Raw genomic sequence first — 21,868 nt, forward strand, 5'->3', positions numbered from 1 at the left:
GAATATCAGACCGCCTGACCTGCCTCCTGAGATCTGTATACAGGTCAAGAAGCAACAGTTAGAACTGGTTGTGGAACAACAGACTGGTTCCAAATAGGAAAAGGAGTACGTCAAGGCTGTATATTGTCACCCTGCTTATTTGACTTATATGCAGAGTATATCATGCAAAATGCTGGATTGAGTGAAGCACAAGCTGGAATCAAGATTGCCGGGAGAAATATCAATAACCTCAGATATGCAGATGACACCACCCTTAGGGCAGAAAGTGAAGAACTAAAGAGCCTCTTGGTGAAAGTGAAAGAGGAGAGTGAAAAAGCTGGCTTAAAACTCAATATTCAAAAAACAAAGATCATGACATCCAGTCCCATCACTTCATGGCAAATAGATGGGGAAACAGTGACAGATTTATTTTGGGGGGCTCCAAAATCACTGCAGATGGTGATTGCAGCCATGAAATTAAAAGACGCTTGCTCCTTGGAAGAAAAGCTATGACCAACCTAGACAGCATATTACAAAGCAGATACATTACTTTACTGACACAGGTCTTTATAGTCAAAACTATGATTTTTCCAGTAGTCATGTATGGATGTGAGAGAGTTAAACTATAAAGAAAGCAGAATGCCGAAGAATTGATGCTTTTGAACTGTGGTGTTGGAGAAGACTCTTGAGAGTCCCTTGGACTGCAAGGAGATCAAACCAGTCAATCCTAAAAGAAATCAGTCCTGAATATTCATTGGAAAGACTAATGCTGAGACTGAAGTCCAATACTTTGGCCACCTGATGTGAAGAACTGACTCATTAGAAAAGACCGTGATGCTGGGAAAGGTTGAAGTCAGAAGGAGAAGGGGAATATAGAGGATGAGATGGTTGGATGGCGTCACCGACTCGATGGACATGAGTTTGAGCAAGCTCCAGGAGTTGGTGATGGACAGGGAAGCCTAGTGTGTTACAGTCCATGGGGTTACGAAGAGTCTGACGTGACTGAGCAACTGAACTGAACTAAGGGCTTCCTAAAATCAGCTCTTTTGACACTGGGTTCTTTGACATGCTCCTGGAAAACAGTTTTCTAGGCCATTATCAAAAAATACCAGGACTTCCCATGTAGTCCAGTGGTTAAGACTCCACACTTCTGCTGCAGGGGGCACAGGTTTGATCCATGGTCAGGGAAATAAGACCCCACATGCTGAGCTGTGCAGCCCCACCAAAAAATGCTCATGCCATAAGGGTACCTATGGTTTAATGAACTCTCACAAATCCAGAAGCAACCCACCCCCACCAGCCCCGCCATAGTGTCCTCTGATAGATCTGCAGTCACTAGACCCCTTATCTTCTAAACCTTACGTTAGTTTTAGACAGACAGACATTTATTTAATGTTTGTTTTTGTTTATTTGGCTACACTGGGCCCTAGTTGCAGCTTGTGGAGTCTAGTTCCTCCACCAGGCATCGAGTTCCTCCACCAGGCCCAAAACCCAGCCTCCTGGATTGGGAGTGTGAAGCCTTAGCCACTGGAACACCGAAAGTCCCTAGGCAGGCATTTAAAAATAAAACTTAAAAAAAGTGATCAATGATCATTATAAAAATTTAGACAGTTGTTAAATGCAAGTTTGTGTGCCTGAGGCACAGTGAGGCCAAACCAAGATGTCAGAGTTTGGAGCAGAAAAAGATTTATTGCAGTGCCAAGAACGGAGAATGGGTAGCTTGTGCTAAAAAAACCCAAACTCCCCCAACAGTTTGTAGCCAAAAGTTTTTGTAGGCAAAACCTGGGTTGAGAGCTGCAGGGTTTGTGGCTTTCCTCTGATAGGCTGGTGCTGAGGTAACCAGAATCGTGTGCTCAGCCTGAACTTACCATCCTCCATTGGGTAGGGACAGAGTTCCTGCAAAAGAACTCAGAGATACATATATTCCTTGAGCAGGAACCAGGGCCCTGCCCTGCTGTTTCTCGACTGCTCCGTCTTCCCTGTTTGCTGTTTGAATCTGCCCTTTGAACTTAAGGAAGATCTAGGAGTCGGAAGCTTTTTCCTACAAGCAAGAAATGGGACAGGACGTGGGGGTGGGGGGGTGAGGGGGAAGGGTCGGAAAGTTTTGTATCCAGGAAAACACCATAGACAGAGCCCTCCTGGGTCTCACAGTTAAGAGCAATAGGAAGGAAAGTCATATCTCTCTCCTGTCCCATTCCCTGAAGGTAACGACTACAAACTGGATGTTAATCCTTCCAAATGTTATTCTGTATACATTCAGAATATCTGTGTATTTTTATAAAACATGGAGCTCTGTTGTATAAAACTGTTTGCAGTCTGCTTTTTCTATTTAAGAAGATGTTGAGGATGTTTCTCCACGTCAAGGCATTGTCAGGACTCAACTTTTTAACAATTGTTTAGTGTGCCATTGTATTTCTATACCACAGTTTACTTAGCAGTTTTCTTAACTGAAGGATGTTTATTTCTAGTCATTCACTATTATAAACAGCGCTGCAGTGAGCATCTTTGTGTATTTGTAGAGTGAATACCTGGAAGTGGGGTTGTTTGGTCAAGAGGTTGTACATGGACAGGTATTGGTGATTACTTCCCAGGAGGTCTGACCAATTTACACTCAGACTCGACAGGTGTTGTCCTTGAGTAGTTTAAAACTTGCATTAGCTGAGATTTTTGCATTTATTTGGGAATTTTTTTTAATAAAAAACTAATTTTTAAAACAGTAAATTGTAGGGCAGAAATAATATATACAGAAACTTCTATTAAGGAAGCTTTTTAAATGTATTAATCCTGGCTTTTCGATTTCTAAGCCTATGAAAGCCTTCATTGCTTGGTAATTACCTATGAATTCTTATCAGTCGATAGGTGTTGTCCTTGAGTAGTTTAAAACTTGCATTAGCTGAGATTTTTGCATTTATTTGGGAATTTTTTTAATAAAAAACTAATTTTTAAAACAGTAAATTGTAGGGCAGAAATAATATATACAGAAACTTCTATTAAGGAAGCTTTTTAAATGTATTAATCCTGGCTTTTCGATTTCTAAGCCTATGAAAGCCTTCATTGCTTGGTAATTACCTATGAATTCTTATCAGTGTCATTTTCTCATTGTTAAATGTTACTACTTTCTAACTAGATGATAAACTTCTTGAAGGCATCTCACATGTGCTTATAAACTCTTCGTGTCTCTAGCGCCTAGCATAGGTTCTTGAATACGTGAGATTTGGGGTGTATTGCTGTGGTGGGAGGCAGATCTAGTTCCTTTTTTTTAAGACAGGAGTTGTTCGTTTTTCTTTCTTCTTTCTGGCTGTGCTGGGTGCTCGTTGTTGCGTGCAGGCTTTGTCTAGGTGCAGCTGGTGGGCTCTAGAGCGCTGACTCAGTAATTGTGGCCACGGGCTTAGTTGCCCCGTGGCATGTGGATTCTTCCTGGACCAGAGATCGAACCCATGTGTCCCCTGCGTTGGTAGGCAGGGAAGTCCCAGGTCTGATATTTTGAAGAGAGCACGATATTCTCAGCCTGGATGTCCTAATGGACAGAGCTATAATCCTTATATAAAGATTTCCACAGCAAAGGGAGACATTTTTTAAGTTTTTGAAAGAATGCTTCGTTCCTCAAGTATAACATTAGTTAGCAAACTTCCCTGATGGTTCAGTGGTTAAGAATCTGCACTTCTGATGCAGGGGGCAGGGTTTAATTCCTGGTCTGGGAACTAAGATCCCACATGCTGCATGGCCAAAAAATAAAAATAAATACAAAAAATACCAATTATTCATTGTAGCTGAGAAAGGTCTGACTTTGGCAACTCCAGGAGGAAGAAGACAATTAAGAGGAAAACTCGGGACGCGTTCACTGGACAGCTGTTACTTCTAAAGAACTATCAAACTTGTGTGTTTGCAGATCAGGGAGCAGAGAAGCACGAAGGGCCAGGCCCGTCCTCTGGGATCACTGATCGAGAGAAGGAGTTGTCCAGCAGTGCTCTCCAAGCTTTCGCAGTAAGACACGGTTTCTCCTAATCTGTTCCATCTTTAGAATCTGTCAAGCATGAATATTTTCACGGTGAATTTATGACCTTTGCTCTGTACTAATTTAAGAGTTAGCTTCAGAGAGTAGGTTTAGGTTTAAGTTTCTTTAAGTTTAGAGTTTAAATATCGTGAAAGGAATGGGAATAATAATAAATAATAATAAGCCATTGCCAAGTTTTTGTGTTTCCAAAATCATATCACAGTTTTTTAATTGATGTGACTATTATTTCATCTAGTGACTTTAGTATATTTAGGGGGATTATATCTTTGTAAAAGCTTTTAAATAAAGATGAATGAAATATATTTGGAAATGAATGTAAAGTTCTTAAAGTTGGTATGTGATTTTGTTTGTGTATTTTTGTTTTAGGCTGGAAATTACGATGTCTGTCTGCAACATCTTACCTGCCTACAAGATATAAACAAAGATGATTATAAAATAATATTGAATACAGCAGTAGCTGAGTTTTTTAAAAGTAACCAGACAACAACAGATAGTTTGAGACAAACACTTAACCAGCTGAAGAATCAGGTAATACCATACATGAATTTCATTATAAGGTATTGTGGTGCTCTCTATGAAATTAAATTAGTTAAGTAAAATTAATGTGACTTTTTATTTGATATTAATAGCACAATTTCTAATGTATCTGCAACATTTGTGTTAGTTTTATTTGTATACAATTTATTTTCTAGGAAATGAAGGTATGCTATGTGATTTTACGTTCTGATGCGTTTCAAACTTGAACAGAATAAGCTAATAAACAAAATCTGAATGAGCTTTGGAGTTTTGAGAAAGAATTAGAATAGAAATATATGAAAAATGTAGCTGCTGAGATTATAATCTTATAGCTTAAAGATCTGATTATTAATAATAATGTCATTGTTTTAGCATTTGGGGTCAGGAAATGATTAGTCTTTTAAATAGAAGATACAACTTATTTACGGTTTGTGACTTGCCTTGGTCATTGGTCTGGTCATAATAGCATCTCAAGGTTAGACTTTTGATACTGAAGAGGGCTGGTGGCAGACCTTCAGTGCTGACCGCACAGTGAGACCTTACGTAACTAAAAACCTCTGTCTGACATCTCACTTATTCTTCCCAGCAGCCCGATGAAGTAGCTACTACATTTTTTTTCTCATTTAATAGACTTGAACGCTAAGGTACGGATGACTTGTGTAAATTGTCCAAAGACACAAAGCTTTTACGTAGTAAGAGCTACATGAACCCAGTTCTGTTTGGCTTTTGAGCCCCCGTGCTAAATTCATGAGAACCACCATACTGTAGCGTGTCTGCGGGCCCAGTCAGTCAGTCGCGTCCCACTCTTTGAGACCCCATGGACTGTAGCCCACCAGGCTCCTCTGTCCATAGGACTTTTCCAGGGACGAATACAGGAACAGGTTGCCGTTTCCCCCTCTAGGGGATCTTCCTGACCCAAGGATCAACCAGGGATCCAACTACTAGAACTTGCATCCCTAGAGCCGGTGCTCCACAATGAGAAGCCCCCGCTCTGCGACTGGGCAGTAAGCCCCGCTCTCTGCAACTGCAGAAGGTCTGTGTGCAACGGTGAAGACCCAGCACAGCCAGAAATTTACAAAAAAACCTATAGGTCCTATTGACAGTGTGGGAGATTTTAGATTAAAAATGTTGGCCTGCGTTCCTGCTTATTCATTTAGATTCTCGCACCTTTACTCTTTATTTTCTCACTGTTAGAACACAATCTCCTTTGATTGTTCTATAGGTACACTCGGCTGTTGAAGAAATGGATGGGTTGGATGATGTTGAAAACAGCATGTTGTATTACAATCAAGCAGTCATCCTGTATCATCTGCGGCAGTATACAGAGGCCATATCCGTTGGCGAAAAACTTTATCAGTTCATAGAACCTTTCGGTATGTCATCTGTCAAGAAATTTGCCTATCTCCTCACACTTGCAAAGGTCTGTGATACTTGTGTCTAGATAACCTAAATCAGAATCCTTTATGAGTGTTTAAAGAAAGAAAAAGCAGTGTCAGATTATCTTAATGGTTAGAAAAAAAAAAAATTCTATCACTTCTAGATAAATCTAGGTTTTTCTTTAATATCCTGCTGTTACCCCCACCCCAGTCTTTGAAGATAACTGTTGGAAATGCTGTTTCTGATTGGAAAGATTCACTGATTTTTTTTTTTTTCTTTGCTCTTTAAACACTGCCTTCGTGTACCTGATCCTTTCTTTCTTGACTGCTGTATTAAGGAAGGAGTGTTTTGGAAGTGAGGGGGACAGGGTAGTATTTTACTTCATATATTGCCTAATTGAAATTCTTGTAGGTAATCATAGAGTAGATCATATAGAATACAATTAGCCTTTTGTTAACTAGCTTACAGTTACCGGCCTCGAATAAGAATGCTAAGAAAAGTAAGGACCACTGCTCTGCGGTGACCTGAATGGGACAGAAATCCAAAAAATAGGGGTATATGTTTAAGTATAGCTGATTCACTTTGCTGAACAGCAGAAACTGACACAACGTCGGAAAGCAACTATACTCCAATAAAGTTAAAGTAAGGGCAAGGAAAGAAGAGGGCGTGAATAAAGCACCAGCAAAGCTGGACCTAAGAAACGCGTAGAGAGGGCTGTTGGCTTCCAGCCTGTGAGCAAGCGGATTTCAGGTGTCTTGTTCTCCACGAGGTCTTTCTTCCAAATTCAAAACACTAGTGTGTGTTCTTGATTTATAGATCGCTGATTGCTGTTACGGTCACTATAGGACAGATGCCGCTTTGGGAAGATTCCAGGTCCCTGTGCTGACGGCTGGCTGGACAGCTGTCACTGTGGCTCCAGGGAGGCCTTTTCCAGGCACTCTTCTGTCCCTCAGCCCTGAGGACGCCGTGCCGGGCAGACAAGGCAGGAGTGGAAGACTGTGTGACTAGGGACCAGATCCTTGGCCCTGTAACGCTGGGAATCACAGTTCTACTTCTAGGATGGCATGGATGTGTTTTCTCTCTAAAGCTGGTTTTTAGAATTTCCGAAACAGTGGTCATCTGTACTATGAGCACAATATAGCAGAAGGCGATGATAGAGGATAAGGTGTTTGGATGGCATCACCAACTAAATGGACATGAGTTTGAGCAAACTCCAGGAGATAGTGAAGAACAGGAGAGCCTGGCGTGCTGCAGTCCATGGGGTCGCAAAGAGTCAAACACAACTTAGCAGCTGAACCACAAACACCAACTCAGTATTCAGATCCATTTCCTTCTTTGAAACTTTTTTTTACTTTATTACTTGCCTCTTCATACAATATAAGTTTATTGAGCAGATGCTGTTTTGGAGTCGGAAGATAATAGTGAATGCAATCAAGTCTTCACTTTCATTAAGCTTATCTTCTAATGGCAGAGAGAGCAATACAACAAATATGTATTGTGAGGTAGTTAAATCCTGGGCAGATAGGATTACCCCTAAGATGGGGTAAGAGGATTGACTGGGGATGTCATTTTTAGATAAGGTAATTGAGGAAGGCCTGGAATAAGACAGTGTTTGGAAAGTGACTTGAGTGAAGAGGAGAGGCAAGTGCTGCAATGGGCGGGAAAGCATCAGAGCCAGAGGTTGTAGAGTACGCAGAGGCCCTGCGGTGATGGCAGTTCCGGGGAGTGAGAGGACGGTGTCATGGGGACAGGAGCAAGTGGGGGCCCGGGGGAGCAGCACACGTCCGGCACTGTGGCCTGGCTAAGGACTGGCGGGTTCTCAGCTGAGGTGGGTAGCCCTTCTAGACGTGTGACCTTGGCACGTCAACTGCATCGCTTAGTCTTAAGTGGATTCCACCGTGGCCGCTGTGTAAGCGCAAGCGTGGAATCAGGAAGGCTTGTCAGGCCCCGGATCGCACCCCGGCCCCATCACTGGAAGCATGGCGTCCTCACCCCTGGACCGCCAGGGGCTTCCCCTGAAATGTTCAGTTCTTGATTATAGCAGCCTTCTTTTCTTTTTGGCATTTAGTAAATTTTTATTGGAGTATAACTAGCTTCCTTACAGTGTTGTGTTAGCTTCTGCTGTACAGCAGAGTGAATCAGCTACGTATATCCCCTCGTGTTTGGATTGCCTTCCCATGTAGGTCACCACAGAGCGCTGAGTGGAGTTCCCTATGCTGCACACTAGGTTCTCATTCGTTCTCTGTTTTATGCATAGCAGTGTATAGGTGTCAGTCCCAGGCTCGCAGTTCATTCCATCCTGCATTTTTCCCCTCGGTGTCCATATATTTGTTCCCTGTGCCTGTGTCTCTTCCCAGCAGCCTTCTCTTAGACCCTTTCCGTTTGTCTTCTCTTCTGGAAGGAAAGGAGAACGGTGTCATGTCGTGTACCAGCTTACCCCTCCTTCCTGCACTGGTTCTTTTTGTCGTTGGGTCTTCCTCTTGGCTGGTTCAGCTTCTGGTGTACTCCAGTCTGCATCTTGTTTCTTTTGTGTCTCTGATCCCCGTGTTTATTTTCTCTATCTCAGTGCCTAGAAAGGAAGTCTATTTTCCTAGAGACGCAGACCTTTTTAGAGTTAGATGGAACAAGAGATCACCTAGTCCACCCCCTGCCGTGAAGTATTCTCTCCACTTTTCAGGTTGATCAGCTGAGTTTGAATAGTTCTGTGATGTGCAGAGGCTGTGCATCTATTAAGTAACCAGGCTCTGGAATTAGGGTTTCCTTCCACCTAACATAATACTCCTCATTATAAGCACTGATATTTGGTAGAGACTTTGCCAAAGGAATTTCGGGCACTAGAATCCCTGATATGCGAGGCCTTGGGAAGCCTAACAGGAGGGCATAGTTGGTACTGCACTTGGCTTCCACACATGGCTCTGGGGAATGAACACTCCTTTAGGTAAAAGCCTCAGGCTTTGCTTTTTAGAGCTTTCTGTGGGGGGAATGGTCTGAGATATTATTTTGGATTGTGACTTTTCTTGTTTTTTCTTTTTTTTCCCCCCAGAAGAAAAATTTGCCCAAGCAGTGTGTTTTTTGCTCGTAGACCTGTATATATTAACCTACCAAGCTGAGAAAGCTTTACATCTTCTTGCTGTTCTAGAAAAAATGATTTCACAGGGAAACAATAACAAAAATGGAAAGAATGAGGTGAGTGCTCTGAGGTGATCAAATTAAACTGTAAAGTATGTTTAGTGTTTGTGGTTATAAGTAGTATTTTAATAGGTTTATTGAAATATAACTCACATACACAGAATCTGTCGTTTGAAAGTGTACGGTTCAGTGGTGTTTAGGGTACTCACATAATTGTGCAGCCATTACCACTATCTGAATTCCAGAACATTGCCGTCACTCCAGAAAGAAACCCTGTACCTGTGAGCCATCATCCCCATTCTCTCCTTCCCTCAGCCTCTGGTGCCCACTGGCCTGCTTGCTTTCTGCCTTTTGTTTAATGATAGCTTTGTTATCACTTTTTTTTTGGCTGCACTGGCTCTTAGTTGCTTTGTACAGGCTTTCTCTCGTTTCAGTGCTTGGGCTTCTCATTGTGGTGGCCGCTCTTGTTGCAGAGCACAGGCTTTAGTATTTGTGATGCATGGGTTTAGTTGCCCCACAGCATGTGGGATCTTCCCAGACTCTGGGTAGAACTGGTATCCCTTGCATTGCAAGGCAAATTCTTAACCCACAGGAAGTCCCAAAGAAAGTTTTTTATTTTTTTTTATTAAAGATTTATGTTATCTTTAGACTGTGGGGGTCTTCATTGCTGCGTGCAGGCTTTGTGTAGTTGTGATGAGTTGGCTTCAGTAGTTGGAGCACGCAGGCTCAGTAGTTGGGGTGGGCAGGCTTAGTTGCTCCAAGGCATGTGGGATCTTCCCAGACCAGGGATCAAACTTGTGTCCCTTGCATTGCAAGGCAGATTCTTCACCACTGGACCACAGGGAAGCCCACAGAGAAAGTTTTTAAAGAGGGAATGACATGATCTGTTCTGTTTTAGGAAGATAATCAGTTTTGCCCAAGTAACATCCATGCTTTTTAAACCTAGCCCATCATTATACGCAACTGTGAGCTTAAGAGTTTCCTGTCACCCACCCAAATGGGACCTGGGATTCAGAATTTTGAAAATGTTCTCTAGGTGATTCAGATTAGCTCACTTGTAAATCAGTGATTTCAGTTATGGTCGAAAATATTTAATCTTAGATAACTTTGTTTTACTACCCTACAGACTGGTAATAATACCAACAAAGATGGATCTAATCATAAAGCTGAAAGTGGAGCACTAATAGAAGCTGCAAAGTCAAAGATACATCAGGTAGCGTAAAGTTTAAGAGGAGTTGTACCTGACATATATTTACTTGTAGTTATGAATAATGAAGGATGTGATCATTGAAAACAGTAAGTAATTAAAGGCATGCATGTTTATTGGTTTTGAAGTATTAAAGTTTAGAAGCACATTTATCTAAGTATATTTTGCTTAAGATGATAATGCAATATTATTTCTTTTAATTGTCTGTAGAAAATTGAGAGAAATGGCCCAGGAACGTATTGGATGATAAAAATAAGTTTGTAGAATTTGAAAATTCATTGTTAACCATATACAGTTAAGGATTGATAAGATTTTTGTTTGGAACTTAGATATAAATTTCATCAACCATGGTTTAGTTTTTAAAAGTGTATTCCAAGAGAGAAAACTTTTTTTTTTAATGTATATTCCAAGAGTACAGTAAAAATAATAAAAAAAAAGTTTTTTTAAACCCACTTTCACAAGTACCTGGTATAACTGTGTTGTGAATAGATTGGGTTTAATTTTCTTAACTAGAAAGTAAAACTTCAGCATGTGTAAATCCACCACGGTTCCTACATACTAGTGTTTTTCTTTTGACAGTATAAAGTAAGAGCGTATATCCAAATGAAATCCCTGAAGGCATGCAAAAGGGAAATCAAGTCTGTCATGAATACAGCGGGGAATGTAAGTTTCTTGACTTTTTTTTTTTTAATGAGTAGCTTTTATGTCCCAAATTTTATTTGCACTGTAGGTATTTGTCAGTTTTAAGTAACTTACGTTTATTGTAGTGTATGTGTACTGCCAGATATAAACCTTTATGTTGAGTTCTGAGCTACTGATCATTCTGTGTCCATAATTTATTACAGTGTTTTTCTCACTTAAAACTATAACAAGCGTTTCCCCCTTAGTATATAGCTGTCCAGAATTCTGTGAGTGGTTTATCACAATTAACTTAACATTTACTGTTATTAGATATGGTAGTATTTTTTTTAGATTATACCCAAAACATTTATTAAAGGTAAATAATTTGATTGTTGCCCAAACCTGCCCCTTCCACATGATCTTTGGCTCGACAGTACCTTCAGTTTGATTGGTGCTAGAGTATTTTGAGTTAAAAATACCCTTTCCTTTCCCTCCGCTCCAACCCTGCACTGTTAAGTAGCCTTAAGACAGTAAAGAGATACTTTTAGAAAACTGTAAATTAAAAGTGTGAAGTCATAAAGAGATACAGTTTATAGTAGGAAAAGTTCAGGAAAGTTGACTCTAGAAATCTCAGGCAGGATCCAAATTAGCCACTGGGTCAGTTTCAAGGGATTTCAGACCTGAGGGGTAGACTTGAGGCTATTATCAAGTCTTTTCGGGGAGAAAAGACATGATTCCCTTTCTTAAAGGATGCTATCATCAAAGGGAAAAGATGAACAGGAAAATAAATCATTGTTAGTCATACCCACATCAGGGAAAACTTCAGGAGCAAGTTTGAGGAGAAGCGAAAGATGGTCTGTGATCCAAAACACGATTATTCTGTTGTTGAAATAATCACTGTTGAAAACAGGCATTCTGTTAGGAAATTTTTCCATCCATAAAATGACACCTTTTTCCCCTTACTTGGAAAAGCATTTAATTATTTGTACTTTGAGTTCTAATGAAGGTGTATTTGTGTCCTAGAAGATAAGAGAGATCACCGGTCTATAATAATCATTAAGATGAAGGATCTAGTTCTGTTAAATTGGCTTTCAGTTAATAGTATAATAGATGAAGACAGTTTGCAGACTATATTCTTATTCATGTATGTTGTATGTGTTTTTTTAGGTAGACATTTAATAATTCAGGTTGTAAAGTGCTGCCTGCCAGGTTTCATTGTTTTAGATTGTGAAAACAATAGGAAAGCCAGAGACTGTAGTTTTCATGACCTTGACTTAATGTGGTTTGGTTTTGCTGTTAACCGCATGCCAGTGCAGTGGTGTGATTATGATCTCACATTAGGTGTGTGAGAACAAACTGTAAGAAACTTGTGTTTTCTTTACAGTCTGCACCTTCCCTGTTTCTTAAAAGCAATTTTGAGTACTTACGAGGCAATTATCGAAAAGCTGTGAAACTGTTGAATAGTTCAAACATTGCCGAGCATCCAGGATTCATGAAAACAGGTAAAAGAAAATTGTGACGTGTTGGTGTTTTCTTCCTGATCCTTCTGTGCCTTGCTGCTTTTTGTTCTACGCCTAGGCTGCTATTCCAAGTGATTTTTTAAATGAAAATATTTTTTATTTCTGCTGCAGAAAATTCCTAGAATTTTCTTTCATTACTTGTTTCCATTTTAAAAGATGCCTCACTTCTGCTCCTTGTCTTTCACCTCGGGTACTCTTTCAGTCGTTCTGGTTTTAATACCAGCTTAGAAATTGTGTCCAAGGCATAAGGACTTTGGGAATGCGCTCATTTCCCAAATGAAATGACAGTGGTTTTACTTTTTCCCTTCTCTCCCATAAAAGCAGTGATACTATGAAATGTTTTTTAGACTATTATATCGAAAATATTTTTATAAATCAGGAATTTACTTATTGCTATGTATTCTTTCCTCTATTTGGAAAGCCTTAACAAATTGCTTAATATTAATAGTAAAATGAAAGGTAAAATTTGCAGCTCTCATTTAAGTTCATGTCATTGCTGTTTTATGGAGAAGGAATAAAATCGGTTTATTCAAGAAATAAGGTTAAACTAGTGAAAATACTTTGGACTAAGTTCAGAACGCAAAAGATGAATAAATATTTGTTTCATCTGACATTCTGTCTAGACCAGTGCACAAAACACACATGTAAACACACTCAAACCTCCCCATGTTCACCCCTTCAGTTCAGTGGAGTCATAAAGGAAAGAAAAAGGCAGTGTTTTCCATTACAGTTCTCTCAGGTACTCTGCTTATTCTGAGTACCCATGTCTAATTCTGCTAAATTTTTACTTTTCATGTTTTTATTGTCGTAATTTCCCCTCAGAGACCCTCTAACACCCAAACTGAAATGCTCTCTCAGACTAAAAAGATAATATACATTGCAGAAATTTTACCTAGGATTGTCTTGACACTGATTTCAGAATTGATGTTGTCAGTCTTTAAAATGGAGCCAGACATGTAGTTGACTAGTCAACACTTATAATCTAATAGGAAAGATTTTATATATAGTTGTATACTTTATGTATTGATATTTTTCATTGTATTTATTTTAAAATCTTTAATTTGCTTGCCATATATAAAATTCAGTGTTTGCTGCTAATAAAGTAGGCCTATTAGAGAAGATTTGGGAATAGAATTTTTCTTAATTGTTCATAATGCCACCCACGAGAAACAACCTCCTTTAAGACATACTTCTTACTCTTTTTTTCTTCAGCCTAGCTTTTTTCTTCCTTAAATAGTATCGCTGCTTAATTTTAAGGTAAAATTTAAATTTAAATTAAAAATAAGTTTAAATTTAAAGCAAAATGAAGCCAGCCTTCTGTTTTTAGCATTAAGCATTGAATGAGTATTCTGATTATTAATTTTATCAGTCTAGTTTGGTGTTTTATATCATTGAGGAGAAGACAGACTGTCAGCAAATTGTTTAGGAATGTTTGGGAAACCATTTAGAAAAAGAGAACTAAAGCTTGGGTTGCTTTCATTACACCAAAATAAAATCCAGACACATGCAGGATTAAAATGTAAAAATAAAATCATAAAGACAACAAAAGAAAACTTGGATGACTGTCTTATTTTTGTGGTGAAGAAGCCTTGATTAAACATTATCCAAAATCTCAGAACCGTACAGTTTAGAAAAGATGACTAAGTTTGACCACATAAAAATGTGAAACTTTTTATGATTAAAAGCATAAGCACACACATACACACACTCTAACCAACTCACAAGACAGACGACAAGCTGGCCGCGGGGGAGTCATGGAAACACACGGGACAGAAGGTTTCTATAATGTACACGCTGGCAGGTAACCAACGGGAACACATCTGTAACCGGGTCTTTTAAAGGGATTAAGAGCTAGGAAGAGGCAAGTGTACAGGATAAGAAATACAAACGCCCGACTCACACAGGAAGGTAGATGCTCCGCCATCATCGTATTTAAAGGAGTGTGAATGGAAAGAAGAGTGAAGACAAGGTTGAGCAACACAAAGCAGGATTTTACACGTTCCATTTACACGTTCTTAAATACACTTCTGTCGCTTCTATGACTTGCTGCTTTCCTCCCAGAACTGTTGTGTGGATGCAGTTCATACTTATTACGTTACTAATAAATACTTCTTGTCTTCTGCATTTTTGTATCATTTGCCTGTGGTTATTAAAAATGAAGTCAGAAAAAGATAAACAGGCTAACAAAATCAGTATGCTTAAAAAAAAATTAATATGCTAAATTTACTTATCACTTTTAATAAGGGATTTTAAGAGAAAGGAGGTTACAGAATTTTCAGATGTTTTCCTAAATTTCGAATGCCTTGTAAACTGTTCTCTAGTGTCTGAGTGAATATAGAATTTACTCAGGCCCCAAAAGCCTGATTCTTGTAGGATGTGTATCAGCAGTAAAATTTGTTTGTGGATAAATTTGTGTTTTTCTCAGGTGAATGCTTGCGGTGCATGTTCTGGAATAATCTTGGTTGTATCCATTTTGCCATGAGCAAGCACAATTTGGGCATTTTCTACTTTAAAAAGGCTCTACAGGAGAATGACAACGTCTGTGCCCAGCTCAGTGCAGGCAGCACTGATCCAGGTGAGCCCGCGGACGGGAGCCAGTTTGTGTTTCACTGCTCGAGGAAAGCATGATTTCAGAGAGCAAGTATCTGATTAAAATGCACGGTATGTGTCCTTACATACACATGATCCCACCCCAGAAATTGACTCTGGAGTTTTAGTAGATATTGCTACTTTGTGTAGCAAGGTGTTAGGGATAATAATCAAAAAAGTTTAAATTACATTCAAATTTGTGGATTTGAAATAACAGTAATCTCATGTGGTAATGTTATAAAGCAAAGTATTTTCCTAAGATTTCTTAACTCTGCCAAACTAGTTTGTTTTTTTGTTTGTGGTTTTTTGGTTTTGTTTTTTTTTTATTCATTTTGGCTGCTCCAGGTCTGACTTGCAGCACTCAGGATCTTCTTCCTTGCAGCATGAGGCATCTCTTTAGTTGAGGCATGCAGGATCTAGTTCCCTGACCAGGGATCAAACCCAGACCCCCCTACCTTGGAAGCATGAGGTCTTAGCCACTAGACCACCAGGGAAGTCCCTAAACTAGTTTTATTCTAGCCTTTTTTTTTTCTTCAGGGGGTTTCATATGTGATACTGTTGGCAGCACCTGACAATCTTTAAGCAAATTTATGAAGTTTATTCCTTTATATTCTTAGTATATGGATCCTTGATCTGAAATCCTTAAAATCAGGTAATTGTGTAGCTTAAAGACTATTTAGTTGATGAAAAATATATCCAAAAAATCACACATAGTCTCTCTCTGTCCTTTTTTTTGGCCACACCACACGGCTTGTGGGATCTTAGTTCCTCGACCAGGGATCAAACCTGGGCCCCAGCAGTGAAAGCGCCAAGTCCTAACCACTGGACTGCCAGGGAATCCCTCCTCTTGTTTTCTTACAGCCTATGAAAGGAGAAGAGGGAGGCAGGGGAGAAGATATTTAGATAGCATCACCGCCTCAATAGATGTGAATTTGAACAAACTCCAGGAGGTAGTGAAGGCCAGGGAAGCCTAGCATGCTGCAGTCCATGGGGCCACTAAGAGTCAGACGCAACTTAGTGACTGAACAGCAGCAATGAAACTTAGAATAAGTGAATGAACACTAGTCATTGTAGGTATAGGAAATTTTTGTTTCCATAGTAAAGTTCCCTAAAACCCTAACATTAGCTGAATACTTCTGGTTAAGAAAATACATGCTGATAAAATGACTGTGATGTGCTTAGTCACTCAGTCTTGTCCAACTCTTTGCAACCCGTGGACTCTAGCCCATCAGGCTCCTCTGTCCATGGGATTCTCCAGGCAAGAATACCGGAGTAGCTTGCTATGCGCTTCTCCAGAGGATCTTCCCAACTCAGGGATCAAACCCAGGTCTCCCGCATCGTACGGGGATTCTCTACCATCTGAGCCACCAGGGAAGCCTAGCTGAACTGAAAGTGAAGAGGAGGGGCATCTTCTTACAGGTGCTAAGAGTGTGGAGAGGTAGTGTAAGGTTCATTGGAGTGAGAGAGGGTCCTGTCTCGGTCTCTGCCTTCCTGGAACATTGTTGCCTGAGGAGCTGGCATGTGAGAAGACACATCTCTGGCTCCATGAGCACAGACAACTGAGATGCCTCTGGAGGATATTTATTGGGTCGGGGGTGGAGATCATCATTGTGGTGGGAGGTGTTTACACCTTCAGATTGAGGATTGGGCTCCTCGGTGTCAGATGAGGTAGTGGTTGAGTACTTAGTGAAGAAATGTTTTCAGTGGAGCTGCTATTTTAAATCTAATAATTTGTTCTCATCTGCTTTTTATCATCAGGCAAAAAATTCTCAGGAAGACCTATGTGTACATTACTAACCAACAAGAGGTATGAGTTGCTGTATAACTGTGGGATTCAGCTGCTTCACATTGGAAGGCCGCTCGCTGCATTTGAGTGTCTGATTGAAGCGGTTCAGGTTTATCACGCAAACCCCCGCCTCTGGCTGCGGCTGGCTGAATGCTGCATTGCTGCTAATAAGGGAGTGAGTCTCTATCTTTTTGAACCCCCACACCCACTTGCTGCCCCCCTCCCCTTGCTGACTCTCAGGGACTTTGTAAAGATAGTCTTCCGTTCCTTATCAGTTGGACAGAATTTAGTTTCGTGAAGTCATGTTTTCACTTTCTGGCTCTTGGTGAGAATGACCACATGTGTCAGCAGTCACGGTGAAAAGTTGAAGCCGTTCAGAAGGTCGTATCTGTTGCAACAGTGGTCTGCTAGCTGCCAGGGCAGGGGCCACGTCGTAAGCTGGCGTGAAAGTGCTGTATGCACCCGGAGATTAAACTGGGACTGCTGATAACACTGCGAGTGTGGAAAGAACCGTGTTACGCTGTGTCCTCCAGTGCCCGCACGTTTCCTTCTGATTCAGTAGATGGTGTGGAGTTAGTGGATTACCAGGCTTTTTCTCTCTGACACGTGTCCATCCACAGGGGTTATGAGAAATAGACCAGTTTACACTAGCTTCCGTACCTAGGTTATCGCCAAACAGCGGGTGACAAAAGCCTTTTGGATCTCAGGTCGGGGAGGGGTCAGTGGGAGGTGGGGGAAAGACAGGTAGTATCAGATTCACCAGCTGTCTGTACCACCCGGTCTCCTAGCCACCCCCGCCCTTGCTAGGCTCTAGGGGGTATGGCATCCAGAGGTTTTGCCTGGCATGTCTGCCATGGGGAACAGCACTTCCTGAAAAGCAGCTACAGGAACTAAAGGGATTAAAGAGGTGTGTCTGCCTGGCACTTGTCACACTTGATACAAGCAGTTTGATTTGAGTTTGCTACTACTGGGGGTGAATGTTGTCTTTGAAAGGCTTTAGTGGGTTATTTCATTGTACTTTTCCTTCGTATCAAGAGATAGCTTTCTTAATGGGTAATTCTTAAATTAACTGATGAACAATTCTAGGTATAATTTGTTTTTTTTTTTAAAACAAAAAGGATCTCTAGAAATTGCTTATTCTCTTTAATGAGATGAATTTAATTAGTGTTGGAGGCTCTAGTGAGGTTTAATTGTTTTCTTTTAAAATGACTTATTTTTAGAAATGGTGCTTTTAGGATTGTCTGTCTTCTATGGATTTCATGAGTTTTTTTTTTTTTTTTTTTCTCCTGTTTTCTTCTAGAAAATTGTAAATTTGAAAAAAAAAAAGAAAATTGTAAATTTGTAAATTTTTTAAAAAATAGCAAAAATGATTTGGTTGTGAAAACCTGGTAGATACCAGAACACTCACAATCCTGTGCTATTAACAGGAAATTTGCCATAAATAATTATCTATCTTTGCACTTCTCCTCCATCTAGAACCTGAGGTAAAATGAGCCCCAAAATACTCTTGAGTAACATGAGAGAGGAAAATCCCAACAGGAGAAATTATAAACTCCAAATAAAAATGTGCAACATTTCTTTTAATTTACTCAGGACAGAAGGAATGCTGGACAAAGCTTTACTTTCTGAAAATACACTCCTTTACAATAAGCAGTAACCTGGTGACGCCAAGGAGGTGATTCATCCTCATGATCAGTGCACGCTGTTGCAGACCTCTTTTGGCAGATGCAGGGTTTTTGTTCACCTGAGCAATGTATAGTATATATAAGAAAATATTTACTAAATAAAAAATACAGACTCAATTAGAGTATTTAAGAGAAGACTACTTAAAAAAAATCACCACATGCCGTTTACTTTTCTGGATATGTGCCATTTATTTTTCTGAGTTCTGAAAATTACTTGTTGAGTGTGGTTACTGCCAAGCCACTCTAAAATTATGACTGTTTTAATCCCATAATATTTTACATAAAGACCGTTCTGGCACACTCTCTGGCTGTTGGTGTCCTATTGACTCCATGGTCTGTTTTGTGGATTTTTAGTCCCATCCAGATCTAGCCATCTGATCAGCTTCTACAGCCTTAAGGATCAGGGAAGAGAGTATGGGCAAGCTGTTGAAAGTTTTTATCACCCCTGCGAGGAAAAGGGGTCAGAAGAGAAGGCCTTCTAATCGTGGTTCAGAACATCTACCCTGTCTTTATTTTTCACTAGTATTCCTTAGCTGCCACCTCAATAAAAAAAAATTAGTTCCAGTCACTCAGTCACTTTTATTGTATTTTTGATATGTCATGTAATTGTTTCTATAATGAAGATACATGTAAATCCTTGCTTTGTTAAAAAGTCACATGTATATGGAGGTAGAATCACGAGAAAGTTGTATTAGGGAGCAAGAAGTAACAGCACAGAAACAACGCGTTGAGAGGTGGACTTTCTGTAGGGCAGAGTTTATCTCTGTGAGTTCATATGAGTTGTCACCAGTCTGTCCCTGTATATGAGAACCTGCAGGACTTTATAAAATGCAGGTAAATCAGAGACTTAGCATGAAGGAGGGGGGGACGATAAAGGAAGTTGACACCACCAAGCTCCTGTGTTGAGATTATGTATCATAGTGAAATATCCTAAAATATCTCTATATGAGCTAGTAGCTTTTACTATTTTCAGTTTAATGTTTACAGGACTGTAGGATTTTAATTTCCTTGAAGGTAAGAATTGTGCCTCGATAAATTTTGACATATGTAGCTTGTTTGTGTATATATTTTTGATGCTGTAATTAATACTTGCAGTTAAGAAGGGAGAGATGTGTGTTTTAGTAAATGGACCTGCTTCCCTTCTCTCATTCACTGTGATTCTGTGGCTCTTACTTTCTTTAAGAAAGAAAACGCCCATAGTGCCCGTCATATCCAGCATGGTGCCTAGGGCACAGACTGGTCCAAATAAATCATTCTGAATAAACACTTGAGTCATTCTTTTTAAATAACATTCTTTTTTCATATTCTTCTCCATTATAGTTTTTCGTAGGATATTGAATATAGTTCTCTCTGCTGTACAGTCGCACCTTGTTCCTTGAGTCACTCTTGAATTGCTCTATGCCTCAGATTTATCTCAGAGCTTATGTAATAAAGTGCAGTGTATGCCACCGACTTTCAGCCTCATGTACTCTTCTCTTCATTGCCAAACATTTATCACCCCAAACTCCACACTGATGGATCTTAAGAAGGTTCTTAGAGTAATTGTGAAAGGTCCTGGGTTATTTTTCATACCTCATCTTACAATTCCATTAAATTAATTAGAAATGATTTGTGTTTTGTAGACTTCTGAACAAGAAACAAAAGGTCTTCCAAGTAAAAAAGGAATTGTACAGTCTATTGTTGGTCAAGGCTATCATCGTAAAATAGTTCTGGCATCACAGTCCATCCAGAATACTGTTTATAAGTAAGTATTTTGCCAAGAGAAAGTGTATATGTTTAATACTATTTCATAATAGTGTTATTTATTTAAAAATATGGTTGGAAATCACCTCATAGGAGGAGCCACTTTGTAACTAGATTTTATTGCTGCTTCAGCAAATAGACTGCTGTACACAGGTCAGCGGCGAATGTTATTTCATACATGATTTTGGTTTATTATATCCATGGGTGTTGAGGTTGTTGCCATAAGAAACCCTGGTCTACTCAGTGCCATTATCCAGAATGTCCAGAAGAGGGCATCTTGTTGTTTCCTTGTTATATAGTTGATCATTGATGCTTTTCATTTAGTTATTATTTTCTCATAGTCCCAAAAGCTAATTCCTTAGTACTAGGAGAAAAAAGTACTATTATATATATATCAACAGAAGTAATATAAAGCTGTCTCATGTAGAACAGGTTTTCAACTGAACAACTTTTAAATATGACCAACTTTATCTCTTACAAAGATTCCAATTTGGAGTTGCTACTATTTCTAAAGTAGTAGGCTTTGTAAAAAAATTTCTGCTTTTCTCTTCTGTCCAAAGTAAAATTGTTCAGTGCCGTTTAAAAGTTTTCCCAAAGTTTCAAAAATGTATCTGGCACACAATAATTTGCTCTTTATTTCAACAGTAATATAGATTTCTTTCAAAGACAAGTTAAAGCATCACTTCCCTACCATTTTAAAATTGTTACACCTTTTCCCTTTTTTCTCCCTAATAAAGCTGATTCAGCTTGATATATAAAGCCAACAGAAAATTATATAAAATCTCAACAAAGTTATAAGACTGGTAACATTACTTTTTCACAAGGTAACTGTAAGTAAGATATTTTTAAAAGCAAACGTCAACCAAAACAAAGCTCAGATGTGAAAATCTACTTTTTCCCTTCTTTTCATTCTGATTGTATCTGTCCTGGCCTTCACTACAGTTCTTATTGTCTGTAACTCCTTTATTAGATTAACACTAACATTGCAGGTATCCGTCAGGTTGTCCCCGAGGTCCCATTCCAGTAGAAACAGCGTCGTGTATAATGTATATGCTTGCAATCTTTTACTTATACTTTACATCGTATATACAGACATACCTCCCTGTACTGCACTCAGCTATTTCTATGTTGCACTTTGCAGATGTTGCTTTTTTTTTTTCTTACAAATTGAAGGTTTGTGACAGCCCTAAGTGGAGCAAGTCTCTTGGTGCCATTTTTCCAGTAATAGCTCTTCACTGTGTAATCTCTGTGTCACATTTTGGTAATTCTTGGCACATTCTCAGACTTTTTCGTCATTATTTACACTTCCTCAGACTTTTTCGTCATTATTTGATATGGTGATCAGTGATCATTGATGGTACTTTTGCAAGAAGATTTTGACTCACTAAAAGGTCGTGATAGTTAGCATTTAACAATTAATATTTCTTAAGATATGTACATTGGCTATTTTTTTTAGACATCATGTTGTTGCAAACTTAATAGACCACAGCATAGTGTAGGCATTCCTTATATATCCAGTGGGAAACCAAATAATTTTTGTGTGACTTATTTTATTGTGATACTGTCTTTATTGTGGTGGTCTGGAACCGAACCCATGATGTCCCCAAGGTACTCCTCTATGATATTTAGGCCTTGGACTCTTTAGCATTCTCTCATAACTGCTTGTATTACCATTTCTACCTGTCCGAGGGCAAAGCCTTT

At 39.4% G+C, this 21,868-nt stretch overlaps 1 protein-coding gene across 2 annotated transcripts in view; it reads left to right on the forward strand.

Moving 5' to 3' along the window:
* Positions 1 to 21,868, forward strand: part of CNOT10 (CCR4-NOT transcription complex subunit 10) — a 58,395-nt gene that overhangs the window by 11,898 nt on the left and 24,629 nt on the right. For both annotated transcript variants that reach the window (XM_070359290.1, XM_005898137.3), the window contains exons 2-11: positions 3,869 to 3,963; positions 4,361 to 4,522; positions 5,733 to 5,883; positions 8,931 to 9,073; positions 10,143 to 10,229; positions 10,803 to 10,886; positions 12,229 to 12,346; positions 14,790 to 14,939; positions 16,712 to 16,914; positions 20,047 to 20,168. In XM_070359290.1, coding sequence (XP_070215391.1) covers positions 3,869 to 3,963; positions 4,361 to 4,522; positions 5,733 to 5,883; positions 8,931 to 9,073; positions 10,143 to 10,229; positions 10,803 to 10,886; positions 12,229 to 12,346; positions 14,790 to 14,939; positions 16,712 to 16,914; positions 20,047 to 20,168 — 1,315 coding nt within the window. The remainder of the gene's footprint in view (positions 1 to 3,868; positions 3,964 to 4,360; positions 4,523 to 5,732; positions 5,884 to 8,930; positions 9,074 to 10,142; positions 10,230 to 10,802; positions 10,887 to 12,228; positions 12,347 to 14,789; positions 14,940 to 16,711; positions 16,915 to 20,046; positions 20,169 to 21,868) is intronic.

The sequence above is a fragment of the Bos mutus genome, chromosome 22 (assembly GCF_027580195.1).
Source record: "Bos mutus isolate GX-2022 chromosome 22, NWIPB_WYAK_1.1, whole genome shotgun sequence".
NCBI lineage: Eukaryota > Metazoa > Chordata > Mammalia > Artiodactyla > Bovidae > Bos > Bos mutus.